This window comes from Bubalus kerabau, chromosome 5, assembly GCF_029407905.1.
Source record: "Bubalus kerabau isolate K-KA32 ecotype Philippines breed swamp buffalo chromosome 5, PCC_UOA_SB_1v2, whole genome shotgun sequence".
Classification (NCBI taxonomy): domain Eukaryota; kingdom Metazoa; phylum Chordata; class Mammalia; order Artiodactyla; family Bovidae; genus Bubalus; species Bubalus kerabau.
Genome location: NC_073628.1, coordinates 72906137 through 72927263, shown reverse-complemented (window position 1 = coordinate 72927263; position 21127 = coordinate 72906137). Strand labels below are relative to the sequence as shown.

General features: G+C 41.6%; 1 protein-coding gene across 1 annotated transcript in view; it reads left to right on the top strand.

Annotated features, from left to right (window-relative positions):
- Positions 1-21127, top strand: part of USH2A (usherin) — a 1013951-nt gene that overhangs the window by 955683 nt on the left and 37141 nt on the right. Inside the window, exons 68-70 of the mRNA XM_055581875.1 lie at positions 12554-12763; positions 15864-16102; positions 17488-17696. Coding sequence (XP_055437850.1) covers positions 12554-12763; positions 15864-16102; positions 17488-17696 — 658 coding nt within the window. The remainder of the gene's footprint in view (positions 1-12553; positions 12764-15863; positions 16103-17487; positions 17697-21127) is intronic.

Sequence of the window (21127 nt, the reverse complement as noted above, 5' to 3'; positions counted from 1 at the left end):
TAAGCTGCTCCCACCCACAATTCCCGCAGCTCAAGGTCTTAAATGATTTATTGATATTGGCTGACTCTAGCCGTGTGTGTGCTCTAAAACCCTAGAGCCTGAGCGCCACTGCTTAGACTGAAGGCCGTCAGGACATTCCGTGAACAGAAATCTGAATTCTGCCACTTGGTCCAGGGACTGTGTCCTTTTTTGCTTTTGGGTTTTGTGTTCCAACAGGAGGTCATTTCTACCTGTTTGTACGAGAGTATACAGGAGCAATGCTGGTTCACATGTATGCAGACCCCTGTCTTTTTCTGTCCCTCAGGGTGTCCCCTAGGGCTCTATTCCTAAGTCCCTACCATTGGCAATCTCTGCATTGCCTTTGAGACAAGTTACTCATCTGAAGATGGGTTGTTTCTCACCCTCCTTCAGACCCAGTTCATTTAAGCCATGTTTGAGCCTCATGTCTCTTGTTGGAAGCTTCTTTGCTGGACGTAAATGCAACCAAATTTCCTCTAAGCGAATGTAGATAATGTAGAATTCTGACCTGTCCCCATGGCTCTTCACAACTGGTTCCTACTCCTTAGGGTAGCTGTAAAAGGAGAAGGCTGTCCAAAGTCGCCCAAAACTTAGGTCCTGTACGAATATCCAGGAAAGAGTGAGACATATTTCCTTCTTCCCCTTTAGCCTCTAAGCTGAGAATTTCATAACTTGTCATTATTAAGCACCCACCAAGTTCAAAGTGTATGTTGAGTTGCTGGGATTGGAACTAGAAGCTAAAAACCATGGACTCTACCCCCCAGAGGCTTAAAGTTTAGTTAATAAGGTAAAGAAACACACCCATAAACAATGTACTCATAAAAATACACGGATGGTAGTGTAAGCTGTGAAGACAGAGATTTGAGTGATGGCACAACAGACCTAGGGAGAAACAGACATGTCCTCAACCAGGAACAGCACAGTCTCCACACCAAACCCTCCTGGACACACTCTTTCCACTCTGGCCAGATTGTCTTGAGGAGTTCCTTGATATTGAAGATTGAATATCATACCCTAGGGGCTTCCCATGTGGTTTAGTGGTAAAGAATCTGCCTGCCAATGCAGGAGGTGCAGATTCAATCCCTGAGTGAGGAAGATCCCCCAGAGAAGGAAATGACGACCCACTCCAGTGTTCTTGCCTACGAAATCCCAGGGACAGAGGAGGAGCCTGGTGGGCTACAGTCCATGGGGTTGCAAAAGAGTTGGACCTGACTGAGTGACTAAACATCATCATCATTCCATAGAGACTATTCAGTCTCACAAAAAAAAAATGCTCTTCCAAATCTCTCCATTCTTATGAGCAAACGCCTCTCTTAGCCTACCCACCATGATTGGTACCTGGGAAAGGTTCAAAATGTTCTCTCCTTTGTCAATAAGGATTTCAGCAGGAAGAAGCATACTCAAACATGCATTTAAGGAAAGTTTAATGAAAAGGCTACATATGAAATGTGGGCAGGATGAAGAGAATCAACAAGGGATGTTGACATACCTAGGGTCTAGCCATCATTGGGAGCTATTACCTTACCCTCTAGACCTAAAGGGGCAAGGGGAAGAAGCTGTTTCTGTAACCCAGTAAATGTTATAACCAGTGGGGAGGGGCTGCCCTGGAGAAGCTGTGTCCATGGAGAAGGAACACAGCCTGTTGCCAAACTGGGATACCAGAGAGAGAGAAGGAGAAAGTGACAACTCTCTCCTTTTGTAAAGCGGGCCACCAAGCAGAGAAGGGCAGAGAATGGATCTGGAGGCAAAGAGAAAACACCCCAGACATCCCCCATACCCCAAGTGGGTGCTGTTTCTCACCCAAGTTATGACAATGCCTTTCCAGGAGAATTCTTTCTGGGCTGGAGGATCACCTGGCAAGCTTTGGCTTGCCACTCTATGATTATTGATAAAACACTCGGTAAATCTAAGTACTTGGACTAATGGTTTATTTCCATTAAATTCCAAACATCTTGATCTCTATGAAGCTGTCACATCTAGAGAGAGTAGCAAATTAACATATTGAAGTAAATCAGATGCCTTCGATGGAAATCTTTAAGAAGACGGTCAAGACTTTATCTTGTGAATTGATTTATCTATCTGTTAATGTATCTGATCATTACTAAGATGCCTATAAGTGTCTAGGAAACTGAACAGTTCTCTCCCAAAGGCATATTTGCAATGAAACTGGAAACAAGATTCTTTTCTTTGAATAATGCATTCCCTTTCTTCACTGTTTCCTTTTTATATATCTTGAGATACTTTTGAGAAATTTTAATAAGAAGGTAAAATGGAGGATGCCATCCAATCAACAAATTTTGATGTAGAAGCAATATTCTGAAAAGCCAGGCTTTCATTTATTCTAACCCTCAGAGTTCTAGAGTGGAGAAGTACCCAGAGACAAAAACACAGAGAGATATGGGTTGACTAAGAATATGGTCAGGGTTTCCAAGTCTGTTGTTAATCCGTAACAGCTCAATGGACCCAGAAGTGAATTAGAGAATTGCTATTTAGTCTCACTTTCTCAACTAAGAAGTCATATCCTGACTTTTCACACAAATATAATAAAAACCATCATCGTGTATTTAGTGCTTGCCCCACTCCAATACTCTTGCCTGGAAAATCCCATGGACGGAGGAGCCTGGTGGGCTGCAGTCCATGGGGTCTCTAGGAGTCGGACACGACTGAGCGACTTCACTTTCATTTTTCACTTTCATGCATTGGAGAAGGAAATGACAACCCACTCCAGTGTTCTTGCCTGGAGAATCCCAGGGACAGGGGAGCCTGGTGGGCTGCCATCTCTGGGGTCGCACAGAGTCGGACACGACTGAAGTGACTTAGCAGCAGCAGCAGCGTGTACTGCTAAGGACTCTTAAAAGTTTTGCATGCATTAACTCATAATAATCATCTGAGGAAAGGATTATTCTAAATAATAACCCTTAGAAACCCTTAGTTAACATGCCCAAGGGTACAGCTGGTAAGCGAAAGAACTGAAATTTGAACCTAGAATTCAAGTTCCACAGACTGTGTTCTTAATTCACCCTCTGGTTGCTCCAAATTGTGTTTGTGTACAGCTCTGGGGCTTTCACAATCTTAGTAAAATATTTATAAATGTACTTATCCTCCACCCCATTTCTCAAAATTTATAGCAATTTTATTGCCCGTAAATCTCAAAATAATCCTGTGAGGTAGATATTATTTTTTCCATCATAATCAGGAAACTGAATGACTGAGCAAAGTGCCTAGTCAGGAAATGGCAGAGTCAGAACTTGGGTCCAAATGTTGTGACACCAGATCCCATCATTGTTCTGCTGAAACATAGCATCCTCAAGTCACCCCATCAAGAGCATGAACTCCTGACCCTGCAAAGATAAACTGACTCAGGGTGTAATCTGGGCTGCAGGACTTATTGTCACTGTGTCCTCAGCCAGTAATTTACTCTCTAAGCCTCAGTTTCCTTACCGCTAAAATTGGGATGAAAAAAAACTTACCTTAGTATTTTAGTTTTACCCACCAGGGTTCTTGACCTCCTTAATAAAAATTGATCAGAGACCAGAAAAAAAACATTCAGACAATGCTTTATTGGAGCCCCTGCTGTAGCAGGGGGAGCAAGAACAAGTAACAGTTTCCCTCGCTAGCTCACTGAGGGTAGGGACAAGCTGGTTCCTTACAGGGGGTGAGGGTAGGGGTGTGTCCAGGGTTGGGTTAGAGGGGTGGATTAGGTGGTCTTCCCACCCCTTTGGTGATGTTGAGTTTTAAGCCAACTTTTTCACTCTCCTCTTTCACTTTTCATCAAAGGCTCTTTAGTTCCTCTTCACTTTCTGCCACAAGGGTGGTGTCATCTGCATATCTGAGGTTATTGTTATTTCTCCCTGCAATCTTGATTCCAGCTTGTGCTTCATCCAGACTGGCATTTGCCATGATGTACTGTGCATGTAAGTTAAATAAGCAGGTGATAATATACAGACTTGACATACTCCTTTCCCAGTTTGGAATCAGTCCGTTGTTCCATGTCCGGTTCCAATTTTTGCTTCTTGACCTACATACAGATTCCTCAAGAGGCAGGTAAGGTGGTCTGGTATTCTCACCTCTTGAAGAATTTTCCACAGTTTGTTGTGATCCACACAGTCAAAGGCTTGGCGTAGTCAATAAAGCAGAAGTAGATGTTTTTCTGAAATTCTCCTGCCATTTAAGTGCATTTATATGGATTTCCCTAGTACCTCAGCTGGTAAAGAATCTGCCTGTAATTCAGGAGATACTGGTTTGATTCTTGGGTCAGGTAGATCACTTGGAGAAAGGATAGGCTACCCACCCACTCCAGTATACTTGGGCTTCCCTGGTGGCTCAGATGGTAAGAATCTATCTGTAATGTGGGAGTCTTGGGGTCAATCTCTGGGTTGGGAAGATCCTCTGGAGAAGGCTACCCACTCCAGAATTCTTGCCCAGAGAATTTCATGGACAGAGGAGCCTGGTGGGCTACAGTCGACGGGGTTGCAAAGAGTCGGACATGACTGAGCAACTTTCACTTTCACTTTACACATGTTTGGAGCAGCAGGGAAAGTATTTGACTAGTACTTGCCTCTGTATAACAGGAAGTATTCTTTAAAGCATGATGCGTAGCAGCAGGTATGGATACTGTGATGTTTGTGGTCGTTTCCACCACTTCACTTTAGGGCTCCTCTCTGCGAAACAGTCAGTCTGTGCAGAGTTCAACAGCAGCCTCAGGGCAGTATCTCAAACTCATAGAAGATGTGTCTATCTAGGACCTCCTTCAATAGAAAAAGCAGAGAGCTCAAGCTTTTACTTCACATACCTGTATGACAGGGCTGGCCCTACCACCTACCAAGCTATGTAAACGTCTCTGTGCCTCTGTTTCCTTGTGTGTAAACTGGTTATGATGCTGATAGTCCCTCACAGGATGTTGAGAGGATGAAGTAAATCAGCACGTGTAATACCCTTATACAAGTATAGGTGCTCACTAAACCCATGAACTACTTTTACATATCCTCCAAGAGAGCTGGACAGGACTGAGTCCCTGAGTTTGCTCTCTCAGGGAGAGCAAACACAGCAATTAAAAGGGAGTATGATAAGTTCCAAATTTTCATTATCATTAGGAACATCAAATGGAAGCTAATTTCAGTATTCTCCACTAATATGAAAGCCAGTTTTTCTCTTCTTACATTTTAGGAAAGAGCCATTCATACTTACTGAGCACCTCCAAAGGACATGGCTGTGTGTTGAGCATTAGTGACAGAAGACATCCATTTCTAGTGAGGAAAATGTCTTGTAATCTCTTTACTTAGCTTCACATCTCTGAATTTCAAAAGCACCAGTAGAAGCAAACACAGTGTTCTGCTGTACCCTTCTTCCCCTGGGTCCCAGAATTCAATTAAAATAATGTTCCATCTTGCCTGATGCAAAGTGTTTTAGATTAAAGGAGCCTGGAATGCAAGGACCATATCTGTAAAAGCATAACTATAATGGACCCGGCAAAGCACCATGCAAACAGAGATGCTGAAAAAAGTCCATTTGATGATGAAAGAAAATCAGATAGGTAGATGGTTAAACAGATAGCTACCCAGAGCTTTTCAGCCAGTGATTCCTTTATGAATGCAGCCTGTGGGACTGTTAATGAATTTTTTTTTAATCTTATCATCATCATATCATTTCAGATCTATTGCCTTCTCTTTTTAGTCTCTCTTAACCTCAGTTCTGGCAAAGCCTATTTTGGTGTGTTGCTCTTTGAACATACTCAAAACCCATGGCAAGCTGCCCTTTAAAAAGGCATTGGCATGAATGCCATGGGAAAATGTACTCCAAGGTTGCAGATGAATTGATATGATTTCCTTGATTGTATCTTTTTATTTATGAGGCATAATTTATGAGCGCTGGAGAGCAAACTGCAATGAGTGATGACTAACTGCAGCCCAAGTCATAAATCAGGAGCAGTGAAAGAAGAGGTGATTTTGATCGAATCTATTGAATTAGCTGTTGGCCTTAGCCAATATAGGTATCAGAAAGACCTTTTTAATATCTATTTGTCTCTCTCCTGGGAGTGTGATCACAATCTCATTACATGCCCCTAGGAAACAAATAATTTAATTGTTTGCCTGTTAACATGTAACCTATTTACTCTTCTTATTAATTACTGGCATGGCTGTTCATGTTGGACTTGTTTGTTTCTGATGTGAATTGTCATGAAAATATATTCATATTCTCCAGTTTTTGTGAATAATGTTGCATCCCTAGTGCTGCTTGATGAAACATATTGTTGAAATGTTTCTGTTTTATCAAAAATTGCCATTATTCCACAAGGAAGTATGTTATAGAATATCACAGAAGGTGCAGAGAACTGAAAAATTCCTCTGTGTATTAATCCTCTGAGAGTCACAGTTATACTTCAACTTATAATAAACAGCCTGGAAAAAAGTGCAAAATCTCAAAATGCTTCAAGGGGAAGGACAACCACTGTCGCTTACATTAAGAGTCATCAGATAAGAGGGTTTTTGTGAAAGATCACTGGCTGAATTTGGTTATTCCTATGTGTGTGTGTGAGTCGCTCAGTTGTGTCTGACTCTGCAACCCCATGGACTGTAGCCAGCCAGGCTCTACTCCTTGGAATTCTTGAGGCAAGAATTCTGGAGTGGGTTGCTCTCATTTCTCCAGGGGATCTTCCTGACCAAGGGATTGAACCTGAGTCTCCTGCATTGCAGGCAGATTCCTTATCTCTGAGCCACTAGGAAAGTCCCTTTATTCCTATGGTCCATTTTTATATGGAAAATGATAACAAATACATGACCAAGTAGATATCAACTGGATGCTAACAGTATAGAAAGCATTTCTAGGTTTGTTCTCCTGGTCTTATCAAGACTTGTAGCATTTCCTCAACCAAAAGAATCATAAGGTATTTTTATAATTAAGAAACCCTGAAATTTTACATTAAGAATTTCTCTTTGTACTAAGACTGCACTTAGAAAATATTAGTCCTGGGGAATGTTATTTGAGAAAGTTATGGCTGGGGAATGTTATTTGAGAAAGTTATGAGCCATTGAGTGAGACAAATCATTAGAACGAAAACTACAGTTAAACATGGAAATTGTGCTAAAGAATAGTTAGGTCATTAATGTAAGCACCCATTGTGCCCCCACACTAAGGTTTCTAAAGCATCTCTCTTCTTTCATCCTCACTGGAGTCATGATTCCTTCTCTTTCTCTTTTACAAAATTTCTTACAAATGCTTCTGTTCACAAACTCTTGCTTTCCATCTGGAGTAAAATTAGGAGGGAAAATGTTGGGTGAGAGGAATTAAGAACATTTTAAAATAGTTAATAATGTTCATCTGGGCTGCATGGGGGGAAAAATACCCAGCAAGTTCTAGAAATAACAGTATTTCAAGAAATTTGCACCTGAAGTGAAAACTAGGTGCCAAATGGTCATTCTACAAAAGCTGGTGAACTCTGGTTTGCTTGGAACTCTGGCCACTGTAATAAACTCGGTTGATGATCATTGCAATTGTAACATATTCAGCCAGATACATGCTGTGTGTTTATTTGAATGGCTGAAGGTAATGACAAAAGTAACGCAAAGTGCAATTCTGAATAGACAACATGTGAATAGAAATTGAAAAAAAACACCTATGATTTCTGTACCTGGTTCTGTAGGGAATAGCTCTCTGGGTTTCTCAAACAAGACTGGGCACAAGAATCACTTGGAAATGTTTTTAAAAGGCAGGTTCTGAGATCATTTCACTAGAAATTCTCTTATAGGAATGCAAAATGATTCTGAAGATAATAGCCAAGGAGCACACTTGGACAAAGACTCCTCTGAAGGAAGATTTGTAAAAGGCAGTTTTCAACAGAGGACAAACAATTGAACCCATTGTTTCCACAGCAGTGAGATTTGGGCAGCATGGTGGCAGATGTTGACATTTCATGTAATTAAAATTTTTAAAGCAACATATAGTAATTAGTCCTAGGAGGCTGGGAAAGTGGGCAGAGGATAAATAAAAGAACAATTTTATCTTTAATGGGCAACAGCATAAGGTTGGTGATAGTCACTAGTTAGATAACAAAAATTAGATTGAAAACAAATAGATCTACTCTTTTGCTAGTCAATTAGAAAATTTGGGGTTAGATCATTTTAGTTATTTTTAATTTATTCAAATATTTAATGTGTGTTTTCTATGACATCTTCTTACATTGTACTTCCTTTCATGGTTTCACCCAAAACCTTGGAAAGCACCCCATCTCAGCCAGCCCTAACCTGTTCTAATTAATAGCTCTAAGTTGGGAAACTCCTAACTCTTAGAGTTATAATGTGTGGGTGTGGGTGTTGTATGTGTGTGTGTATATATGTGCACATGTGCAAATGTTCATTAAACCAAAATGATAAATAGAAATTTTAATCACCTTTAATTTTTTTATTATCAGAGGATAAATATGTTCAACTAGATAGTATGAGTGTGAGGATATTTTGCATAAACAAAAGATGAAATGTATCCTTACTTTTTTTCACTCTTGAGCATGAAATTCATAAGTTATACTTTAGTTTTCAACTCTTAAAAAGTCCCTTCTCTTTTCTGAGTAACTCATACATTGTTTATATACCCTGGTGGCTCAGTGGTAAAGAATCCACCTGTAATATAGGAGATGCGGGTTGGATCCCTGAATCAGGAAGATCCCCTGGAGAAGGAAATGGCAACCCACTCCAGTGTTCTTGCCTGGAAAATCCCATGGACAGAGGAGCCTGGCGGGCTACAGTCCATGGGGTCCATGAGTGAGTAAACAGCAACAAGAATATGTGAGGGGATCTTGGAATACAAATCAGGTGGGTTGGTTTATTAGTTAGGTAAATAAGAGGTAGATAGGTGGCAGACAGATATAGATATTGTGTTAGCCAAAAAGTTCATTCAAATTTTTTCATAACATCTTATGGAAAAATGCAAATGAACTTTTTTGCCAACCTGATAGGTGGCTAGATAGACAAAGTAGGCAACTCTACCTCTGTTCTCAAGATATCTCATTTCTTAATGTTTATACAGGTTCATTAAAAATAGAAGATCAGAGTATACTACTCACATTTCCCCATATAAGATCTCTGCTTTTTATCTACCATATAAAGATGGACCTAAATCTTGGGGCCATTATTTCTCAGTAAAAATAAACCATAAGCATTATCTGTTAGTATTTTTATCCTGAACCTTAAACTATACTTTAGTTCCTTTATCTCCTGTTTAGCTGGGCATAGACAAAAATCTACAGCGATTTTTAGCTACAGGACTTTTTACCTTGAGAGAGAGAAAGAAAGAGATTCATTGACAGTTTCTTTCTGCCTTTTCTTCTGGTAGTTTGGCATAAGAGATACTGCTTTGTGGTACAAGTCTTGAGAAATCCATAATGCTTCATTAGCACAGCTTTCTTCATCGTAACTGCTTTCATTTTCAGAGGAGCGCATGTAAATAGGCTGCTCCTGCTTTGCATAAGCATGTTGATTTATATGAATGCTATTTTGATCTCAAATTGATTGAATACTAAAAAGAAAGACTAGGAAAAAAGCACTGTATTATGAAGGTCTCCTCTCAAAGACAAAAGACACTAGAGCCTACATTCCTTCCCAGTTACTGATGGGGAATTCTGTATGGCCCAGTTGTTTTTTTTTTTTTAATATTTCTAGAGAAATACAGTAAAATACTACATTACTGAGACTCAAGTGTTTTAAAATACCATGGGTTAAATTATATTTTGGAACTAGAACTTCACCCCATAAAAACTCATGCAACACAGAAAGGCATGAAGTCTAGACCTAACTGCCAACGTGAGCATTAAAAAGCCTTAATAGATTTGGTGCGCAGTAGTTAATCTGCCTGCCAATGTAGGAGACACAGGAGACACTGGTTTGATCCCTGGGTCAGGAAGATCCCCTGGAGGAGGGCATGGCAACCCACTCCACTATTCTTGCCTGGAAAAAGTCATGGACAGAAGAGCCTGGTGGGCTAGAGTCCATGGGGTCTTCAAGAGTTGGACACGGCTGAGTGACTGAGCACGAATTAATAGGCAGCTTGCTGAATTTTTATTTTGTCAAGCCCAGTTGCACTTTCCTCCTTATGTTCGTCTCCATCCTTTGTGGCCCCTACTAAAATCCTGTATGCACTTAAATTACCAACCAAAGCCTTACACTTGGCAAAGAGTTTGATATCAGCATATTCACCTTATTTTGCATCCCTTTCTCAAGAATATTTATTGTCTTTTCAAACTTTGTCACTTATTGTGTAATCAGAAATGCTTTCCTACCCTCCAGAAAGAAATTTTCAGTAAAAGAGGTTAGTCTGGAGCAGACTGAAGTCAGAGGCTCTTTCTCATCCGCCTTACAGTATGCCCTCCTCCTCAGTTATTTCCTATAGCTACTCTCCCTGTTGTTAGACTGACCATGGCCATTCCAGAGAGGGTGGTAAGAGCAGCTGTTGTGTTCTGCCCTGGACCCTGGTTTCCATGGAACCTGGCTCTCACATTGCTAAGACAGTTTTCTGCTCCTTACTTCCCTGGGTCTATCAAAACAAACCTTCATCATTCAAGGCAACCTGGGTATGTCTGTTTACCCTTACAAGCTGAGATTTTACCTAATTCCAGAATTGCAGGTAATTGTCTATAGCTGCTGCTGCTGCTGCTAAGTCGCTTCAGTCATGTCTGTGCGACCCCATAGACAGAAGCCCACCAGGCTCCCCCGTCCCTGGGATTCTCCAGGCAAGAACACTGGAGTGAGTTGCCATTTCCTTCTCCAGTGCATGAAAGTGAAAAGTGAAAGGGAAGTCGCTCAGTCGTGTCCGACTCTTAGCGACCCCATGGACTGCAGCCTACCAGGCTCCTCTGTCCATGGGATTTTCCAGGCAAGAGTACTGGAGTGGGGTGCCATTGCCTTCTCCAATTGTCTATAGACAGGTCATTTAATATTCATAATCCTGAGTATCTTATTTATTTGTATGGATGACATACAGAATCAAAAGCACAGCTTACTGGAAAGAGCAATAAAATTTCCTGGAGAGTAGAATTCTAGTTTCAGGTATTGTGACTTCTGCCACCTTGAACAAGAGAGTCGCATTTCAGAGGCTTGATTTCCTCATCTGTAAAAGGGGCCAATAATATATTCTCCAGCCACCTTACAAAGTTGTGTTTGTGAGGACCTAGTCAGTGAACATTTGTTAAAGTGTCTTGTAAAGTATAAAATTTATACAAATGTGAGTGATTATTAGCCACATGATGGGAGCAATGGATCAGAACACTGAAAAGAGCAGGCTCTACTTAGTAAGTAGGTTAGTTACCTCTTTTTAAAATCGGGCATGTATATCAATTATTTCTCAATAAAACTGGGGGTGAAAAACAGGGCTTCTGGCAATCCTATCAGCAACAGCCTGGGGATTTGCTCTTGACCATAATTCAAGAGCAATTCAACATCAGAAAGATTACTTTTAGAGAAATCTGCAAAAAAAAAAAAAAAAAAGTACAGAAACACTGATAGGAGTTAGCCTAACTGCGGAAAACTCTCTGATATTCATTAAATTCTCTTAAAGATATTATTGATGTGAAAGCAAAATAAAAATGAAACTAAACTCGCATTGCAAAGTATTCTCCTACAGTGTTTCCTAAATATCTTGCATTTGAACATTCCACATGCTCTTTTAACATCACACACCTAGAACATGTGTACTATAGAATCAAGTTTTCAAGACTTGCCTTTAAAAGCTCAAAACAAATATATATAATTAAATACATATATATGTTATAAATAGACAATTATATGTATTAATTATAATATTCATGTATGTGTATATATGTGTGTGTAACACACACAAAGACACCAAATGCAGAAAAATTGTCCTGAAGTTAGACTTGCCCAGCATGAAAGCTTACTAAGGAAGACTCCTACTCCTAAACATGCAGACGGTCTGCTTGTATTGCCATTTAGATCTATCATCCTGATTGATCACTGTGTAGTTGGCTATTATTGGGCCTAATTTAACCCTATCCACTCATACATCCATCTACTCTGTCTATTGTACCTGACATTCTACAAATTACTTACTCATGCAAATAATGACCTAAGGCAACCTTTTAGGATATTCGTGTTTAATTATACAAATGGTGCTTGATAAATAAGATTATACTTCCTTCCATATGTTTATTCCCTTCTTGATGAAAGGAAAATTTAATTTTCATGCAGATTGACTGAGGACAGGGTTTAAGAATTGCTGAGTTTTATGGAGTCTGCAGATCCATCCGGTTTGCAGAAGCTAACAAAAATCACTCCACGACCCGCACAGGGATGAGCAGCTTTTCATTAGGCTTAAATCAGCTGATTGCATTTGGAAACCAAGGTTCTAATCAGCCCCTCTGTGTTCACAGGGTCAAAGGCTAAAAAGAGGGAAGACCTGCCCTCCTTTGCAATTGTGAAGTTCCAGAATCACAGTGTCTCTCATTCTGTGTGTTCAGTTGCTCTGGTTGCCAGCTTCTTTGCAGCTTGAGGTTACCTTGCTTTTAATGGGTCTTACTGATTTCTCTTTGCAGGTCTGGGCCGTGAATTCAGCAGGAAAAGCCCCCAGCAGCTGGACGCGGTGTAGAACTGGACCTGCCCCCCCAGAAGGTCTCAGGGCCCCCAAGTTCCACACAGTTTCTGCCACCCAAGCAGTGGTCAACATCAGCGCCCCCCAGAAGCCCAACGGGATTGTCACTCTCTACAGATTGTTCTCCAGGAGCACCAGCGGGGCCCAGACAGTGGTGAGCAGCAGTATTCTGATTGGTTTACTTAAAATCAAGCTTGGTGCCCTTGCTTTTTGTTAGCCTTGATCCTTCTTTCTTATCCATCTGTTCTCAGCTGCCCCGTGGTGACCTTAGTGACGCAAAGATCCCACTGCGAAGAAATAGCATCAGGAAACATACAGAAGATATGTAAATACTTGGGATGAGGAGGGCTAAAGGTGGTATTCAAGACTCCACCGATCTTGTAAGAAGCCTAAGACCTTAGAGATAATCAAATTAATTGAATGAATTTAATTAGGATACACATGTCAAGCACTTAACATAGTAGTGGCTTGTAGTAAGGGGCCAAGAAACAGTCTTTGTCAGTGATGTAAATGTTAATATGAAAAGGGAAAAAAACAGAGCACAGGAAAACCTCAGAATCCCCATTTGGCATGAGCAAATCTCTAATCATACACTGAAAACTCAGTCTTTCGAGAAAGTTCTAGGTCTTTGGAAAAGACAACAGAATGGTTCAGCTCAGCCCTACTCCACTGTTCATGCATTAACACATTTGGGGCACACTGAGGAGATAAGACAGTCCTGTGGCGGGAAATCACCTTTCACACTGTGTTTTAGCTGAGCCACTGGCTGAAAAGGACACTAGTAATCAACTCGTCTGGTTCCTGCATTATTTAAACCAAGAGACTACCATCCTGGAGATGAAGTCTCTTTTCTCTGCAGGACAGCTGGTATCACTCTCACATTTCTTATGAATAAGTATAGATTATAATACTTTGTTCACACAGACCTCATAGAGAAATTGTGCACATCCCAGTATTACATGATAAATTATTTAGACTGATTGAGGGAACAATTTTGGCAAGTGTGGAGAAATCCTTTGAGGCCAACGTGCCAGGTATGGAAACACAATTTCAAAGGATCACTCACATGCAAGGAAGTCTCGTATTGAATGTTAAAGTAATATTAGCATATTTTCTACAAGGCTTCCGATTCAATAAATATAGATGATGTAAATACAATCAACCCTTGATTATCCATGCTTATAAAATGATAATATTAATAAACTAAAATAATTTATATTTGGAGTGCCTTGTATACATTTTTCTAAATAACAGGTAGCTCTTCTTAATTAAATGTTGCTTATGTCAATGTGAAAATGAGTTTCCAGTTTTGGAGCTCTCCTCTTCCAAAGAGCACTTAATAAAACTGCAATAAGGTAAAAAACATTTGCTCCAGATAAACTAAAAAGTTTATAATGCAACAAAGATAACTGAGGAAAAAAGTATATTTCTTATAGAACAATATCTTTAGAGAAGCACATGGACTTTCAAACTCCTAAATATATATAAATATATCAAAAAAGTGAGAGTTTCACAGAAATATCTACCACTGCTTTATTGACTACGCCAAAGCCTTTGACTGTGTGGATCATAACAAACTGTGGAAAATTCTTAAAAAGACAGGAATACCAGAACACCTGACCTGCCCCCTGAGAAATCTATATGGAGGTCAAGAAGCAACAGTTAGAACTGGACATGGAACAACAGACTGGTTCCAAATCGGGAAAGGAGTACACCAAGGCTATATATTGTCACCCTGCTTATTTAACTTCTATACAGAGTACATCATGTGAAATACCAGATTGAATGAAGCACAAGCTGGAATTCAGATTGCAGGGAGAAATATCAATAACCTCAGATATGCAGATGACACCACCCTTATGAGAGAAAGTGAAGAACTAAAAAGCCTCTTGATGAAGGTGAAAGGGGAGAGTGAAAAAGTTGGCTTAATACTCAATATTCAAAAAACTAAGATCATGGCATCCAGTCCCATCACTTCATGACAAATTGATGGGGAAGCCATGGAAACAGTGGGAGACTTTATTTTGGAGGGCCCCAAAATCACTGCAGATGAAAGTGCACTTTCAGACTGAAGCCATGAAATTAAAAGACACTTGCTCCTTGGAAGAAAAGCTATGATCAACCTAGACAGTGTATTAAAAAGCAGAGACAAAACAAAGGTCCATCTAGTCAAAGCTATCATTTTTCTAGTAGTCATGTATGGATGTAAGAGTTGGACCATTAAGAAAGCTGATTGCCAAAAATTGATGCTTTTGAACTGTGGTGTTGGAGAAGACTCTTGAGAGTCCCTTGGACTGCAAGGAGATCCAACCAGTCCATTCTAAAGGAATGCAGTCCTGAAAATTCATTGAAAGGACTGATGCTGAAGCTGAAACTCCAATACTTTGGCCACCTTGTGCAAAGAACTGACTCATTGGAAAAGACCCTGATGTTGGGAAAGATTGAAGGCAGGAGGAGAAGGGGACGACAGAGGATGAGATGGTTGGATGCCTCACCAACTCAATGGACATGAGTCTGAGTGAACTCCGGGAGTTGGTGATGGACAGGGAGGCCTGGCGTGCTGCAGTCCATGGGGTCGCAAAGAGTCAGACACAACTGAACGACTGACTGATATATCAAATATATTTCAAGCTCATGATACTCAACTTTAGAATTTGAGGGAAGTTTTGATACCCAAATTATTGATCCACACAAGTAACAATGGCAGAATATGAACCTTAGAAAATGTTGAGTTTGAAATATAATTCAAATATAGATTTTTTTCAAAAAGACATCATTCTGAGGGTCACATAACTTGGTCAGTATTTTGTGAGCTTTGTGCCATTTTCTAGTATTTATGGTAATAGACAACACTGTGCCTTGTGATTCCTATCCTGTGGCCTCAAACTTCTATCTAACTGTTATCTCATTGCATTTTTTGGCATGTGTAAGCCATGCCTCTCCCACTGGGTTGGTCATTCCTAAGGGTACATACTGTGCTGGATGCTAGGGTGCATCTCCCAGAGTAACTAGCGAGGCACTGTTTTTAGAGAATGTATGGTACATGATTGGAGAAGGAAATGGCAACCCACTCCAGTGTTCTTGCCTGGAGAATCTCAGGGACGGGGGAGCCTGGTGGGCTGCCATCTATGGGGTCACACAGAGTCGGTCATGACTGAGCGACTTAGCAGCAGCAGCATGATACATGATAAAAGTGAATCAACTGTCTGTGACTTGCAACCCGCCCTCATCTAGCCTTCTCTCTCCTTCTACAGCTGGCTGAAGGCCTGGCCACCCAGCAGACTCTTCACAGCCTGCAGCCGTTCACGACCTACTCCATTGGGGTGGAGGCCTGCACTTGCTTCAATTGTTGCAGCCAAGGGCCAACAGCAGAGCTGAGAACTCCTCCTGCTCCACCCGCAGGACTGTCCTCTCCACAAATCCAGATGCTGGCCTCAAGGACAGCCTCCTTCCAGTGGAGTCTGCCGCTGTTCCCCAACGGTGTTATTCAAAGGTAGTGTGGGAGAGCCAAAGGGAGAAATAAACCAAAATAAGACATGCACACGGACCTTCAGCTTCCCAACCCTCCCCAGGAAGACATGCTGATTGAACAGGTACCTATAGCAAAATGGGCTTTCCAGGTGGCTCAGACAGTGGAGAAGCTGCCTGCAATGCAGGAGACCTGAGTTCAACCCCTGGCTTGGGACGATCCCCTGGAGAAGGCAATGGCGACCCACTCCAGTATTCTTGCCTGGAGAATTCAATGGACAGGGGAACCTGGTGGGCTACAGTCCTTGAAGTTGCAAAGAGTTGGACACAACTGAGCAACTAACACTTCATTTCATTTTATAGCAAAACAGACAAAAAAATCGATGAGTGGTCACATTCCTTACAAAGTGTCTCAATCATAAAATCAGCTAAGGATAGAAAGGTGAACAACAAAAATAAGGAACACAAGGCAGGGACTTTCCTAGCAGTCCAGTGGCTAAGACAACATACTTCCACTTCAGGGGCTACAAGTTTAACGCCTGGTCCTTTGTGGCTCTCAGTGTGCTGCCAAAACAATGAAGGAAAGTTGAGGAAATGTGTTCCCCGTCATTGAAAGAATGTGCTCCTCCTCATGGTTCCCTGAGGAGAAGGCGATGGCATCCCACTCCAGTGCTCTTGCCTGGAAAATCCCGTGGACGGAGGAGCCTGGTGGGCTGCAGTCCATGGGGTCGGCTAAGAGTCGGACACAACTGAGCGACTTCACTTTCACTTTTCACTTTCACTTTGGAGAAGGAAATGGCAACCCACTCCAGTGTTCTTGCCTGGAGAATCCCAGGGACAGGGGAGCCTGGTGGGCTGCCATCTATGGGATCGCACAGTCGAACACAACTGAAGTGACTTAGCAGCAGCAGCATGGTTCCCTGGCATTTTTCACTCTGCAGGGCTCAGTTAGAACATAAGGAACTTCTGTGGCTGAATCAGAATTCCTTTGATGTAATTTAAAGTGTTGTAATGAACCACTGTTTGAAAGAGCAAAGAAGTTATTTCACTCAAAATAATCTGTAGAGAGAAGAGATATTCTTTATTTCCGACAGGAGAAGTTTTATCACTGTCCTCTTAAAAAGAGAACTATCTTATCTGTACCAACAAGGATTCCTGACTGCTGGGTGGACAGCAACATGTGTATACGTGGGACTTCTCTTATCATTTCTCTGGTTCCATCTGCTGCCCACTTCCAACAGCGTTAAATAAAGTGTTTCTGAAAACAAGTGTCTCCCACAAGTGGGAGTTTTAAAGTGCTGGTAGTTCGGTGAAAGCAAAATGGCTTCTCACTAAACATGATCAGGTATAAAAGAGAGTTAGACTAATTCCACTGACTGTTTCCTCTTTATGTGTCCCTTCTCCTTCCAGCTATGAGCTCCAACTCTACAAGGCATGCCCTCCGGATTCAGCCACCCCCTGTACCCCCAGTCAAACCGAGACCAAGTACAGGGGGCCAGGGCAGAGAGCCAGCCTCGAGGGTCTCCAGCCCTACACCACCTACAAGCTGAGGGTGGTAGCCCACAACGAGGTGGGCAGCACGGCCACTGAATGGATCAGCTTCATCACCCAAAAAGAATGTGAGTAGAAGTGGCTGCCACCATGTGCTGGAGAGGTGGCGGGGCAGCCAGAGGGGAGGCTTGTCCTGAAGGGAGGGGAAAACAGTTCGCTAAAGGGATGGAGTGTTCGATTCCAGTGAACACTACTGAGACATCCATGAAGACAACTATTGGGTGAAAATGCCCATTGGATTAAATAACATGGAGATCAAGAGGGAATTTAGGGAGGACTTCCCTGGTGGTCCAATGGCTAGGACTCCGTGATCCCAAAGAGGGGACCCACATTTGATCCCTGTTCAGGGAACTAGATCCCACATGCCATAACCAAAGATCCTGAGTGCCACAACTAAGACCCAATGCAGCCAAATAATTTAAAAAAAAAAAAGAATGAATTTAGGAAGATTTGTCATGTGGCAATGGGATGAAAACCAATTTAGAGAAAATTAATATATGGGTAAGATGAAAATAGACAGTGAAAATGACTATTTTGTAATTTTTAAAAATTTTGATGAACCAGTTTGGCAATTTATTTAATTGTGACTGTACTGGGTCTTCATTGCTGTGTGGGCTTTTCTCTAGTCGCAGCGAGCAGGGGTACTCTGTGGTTGTGGTGCGCAGGCTGCTCGCTGCAGTGGCTTCTCTGGTTTCAGTGCACAGGCTCTGGGCATGCAGGCATCAGCAGCTGCAGCATGAGGGCTCAGAGCACAGGCTCAGTAGCCGTGGTGCAGGCTTAGTTGTTCCACGGCATGTGGGATCTCCCTGGATCAGAGATCGAACCCATGTCTCCTGCATTGGCAGGTGGATTCTTTACCGCGGAGCCACCAGGGAAGCCTTATATATTTACTTTGAGATAACTTTCTGGAAAAGTTTGTCACTCCTTTCCCTTACAAATGACATAATTGCTCACATTGCCAGTAAGCACTGAAATCTGGCCCTTCCAGGAAGAACACAAGGGCTCCTGAGTGCAGCAAAGGGCAATTAACTAATTCATTGTGTCCTTATATTTCTATAAAATAACACCTTTTCAGAATTGATAAGGTTTATATGTCTACTTTTTAAAACTGGCAAATACAAAAAGTATTAAGAACTAGCTATGTAGTTTGTGGGGTCCACTGGAAAATAAAAATACAGGGTCCCTTGTTCAGAAATCATTAAGAACTTCAAGACAATTACAGCAGAGTATCAGACTAAGTCTATAATTCTACATGAGGGGCCCTGGGCAGCTACACGAGTTACACACCCATGAAGACAGTCCTGCTTATTATCCCACTCCACCCAGAGGCAACCAATTATGTTGGCATAATTTATTCCTTTAATCCCTTCTTATGCAGCTTTTATTACATGGTTGAGATCATACTCTAATGAAAATTTAATATCTGATTTTTATACTTGATATTATTTTATTTGCATTTTCCATGACATTAAAAACTCTTAGCCACCAAGGTTAATGGCTGTATAATATTCCATCGTGTGAATTAGTTGAGCCATTCCAGTTGTTTCTAATATTTTCCTTTTATAAATGTGGTGAGAAACGTACAAATCTTTGTGTGAATGTCTGATTATCTTCTTAAATGGAATTTATCTTCAGCAAATGGAACTTACTACATCAGGTATTTTAAGTTTTTGAACACTTAATGCAAATTTGCTTTCCAGAAACATTAACAGATTATAATCTCATTTGACACTGACATTTTTAAAAATGAGAGATACACATTCATGAAAATTCAGTGCCTCATACAAAGACCTTAATGTGCCTGAGCAACAGTATAGCAGGATGTTAGCAAAAGGTCATTTTTAAAGAGCTTGCTTATTGCTGGCACCGTTCAAGCGTTTGACAAATAATCCTTATCACAGACCTATGAAGTTAAGTCCTGTTATTAACCAGATTTACAGATGAGAAAGCTGAGGCAGGGCTACGGACTGTGCATTACAGTTCCAGGATGCTGTTCACGTCCGTTAGAATCTGAACTGAGGCTCCTGGGGCTCTGTGAGGAGCTAAAGCTAGCGCTTCAGTCCTTCCATCTTCCACATTTAGAAAGTGGAAGTGTTTCTCTAAGTTCAGGATCACTCTGCTCAGCAGCAACCTCGGCACTGCTGTATTAACCTTATCAACTAGCCCCCTACTGTCTGTAATAGATTTCAGACCTTCTCCACCCTTCTCCAACCCTTCACTGCTCCTCACCCCATTCCCACATGCCCTCACCATCCTCACCCACATCACCCACCTGCAGAACTCCTTCCTCATAATTCACCAGGAAAAGAAAAGTCATCGATTAGTAATTGGCTTCCTTCCTGCCCCAGACAGCCACATGCCCTACATCTCCATGATCCCCATCAGGGACACGGCAGGAAGGGATGGTCCCTCCATCTGAAATAGACCCTCCTCTTGTGTTTTGACCACCACTTCCATCACTACTGATCACTGTTTTTCTATCCCTAATCTTTAGTACATCACTGTTGCTTCTACCCTTCTAATTTCAAAGCAAACAGACTCCATTTCCCTTTTGATTCCTGGCCAGGCTCCTCGCCCCAGGGCACAACTCTTCTAAAGAATGGTCTTCAAGTGCTTTCCCATTTTCTTTCTTCCCACATTTTATTTAGCTTCCTCCCAACTGATTTCCACATCGTCCCTGCATGAAAAATCTCTTCCTATATTTGCCCTTGACCTCCACACCGATAATCCATTGGGCATTTTTCACCAGTAATCACATGGACTTCTTGGGAACATTCAGTGAGATCGAACCCTCAATCCTTGGTTAAAAAGTGGCACTCCATACTTTGCATGGCAGGTCGCTCCCAGTTTTCCTCCTGCCTCTTTGGATGTTCAATTTTATTTCTTTTATTTTTAAATTTTTATTTATTTAATTATTTATTTAATTTATTTATTTTATTTTTTATTAATTATTTAATATTATTATTTAATTTTATTTCTTTATTTGGCTGTATCAGGTCCTAGTTGTGGCAGTCAAGATCTTCACTGCGTCAGGCGGGATCTCCCGTTGCCGGGCACAGGCTCTCTTGTTGTGGTGCATGGGCTCTGTGCAGGTTTAGTTTCTCTGCAGCATGTGGGATCTTAGTTCCCTGACCAGGAATTGAACCCATATCCCCTATATTGCAAGGCAGATTCAGTGGTAAAGAATCCGCCTGCCAATGCAGGAGACACAGGAAAATGGGTTGGATTCCCTGGGTCAGGAAGATCCCCTGGAGGAGGAAATGGCAATAATGACACTCGAGTATTCTGGCCTGAGAGGAGCCTGGTGGTCTACAGGCCATAGGGTCACAAAGAGTCGGACACAACTGGAATCACTGAGCACGCACGTACCTTCTTAACCTCTGGATCACAAGGGGAGTCCCTGTTCCATTTTAGTCAACTTTGTTGGTTGATCGTCTACCAGTCAAGTTCCTTAAGCTTCAACCCCTAACTTTCTCTGCCCACACTTTCCCCTTCCTCC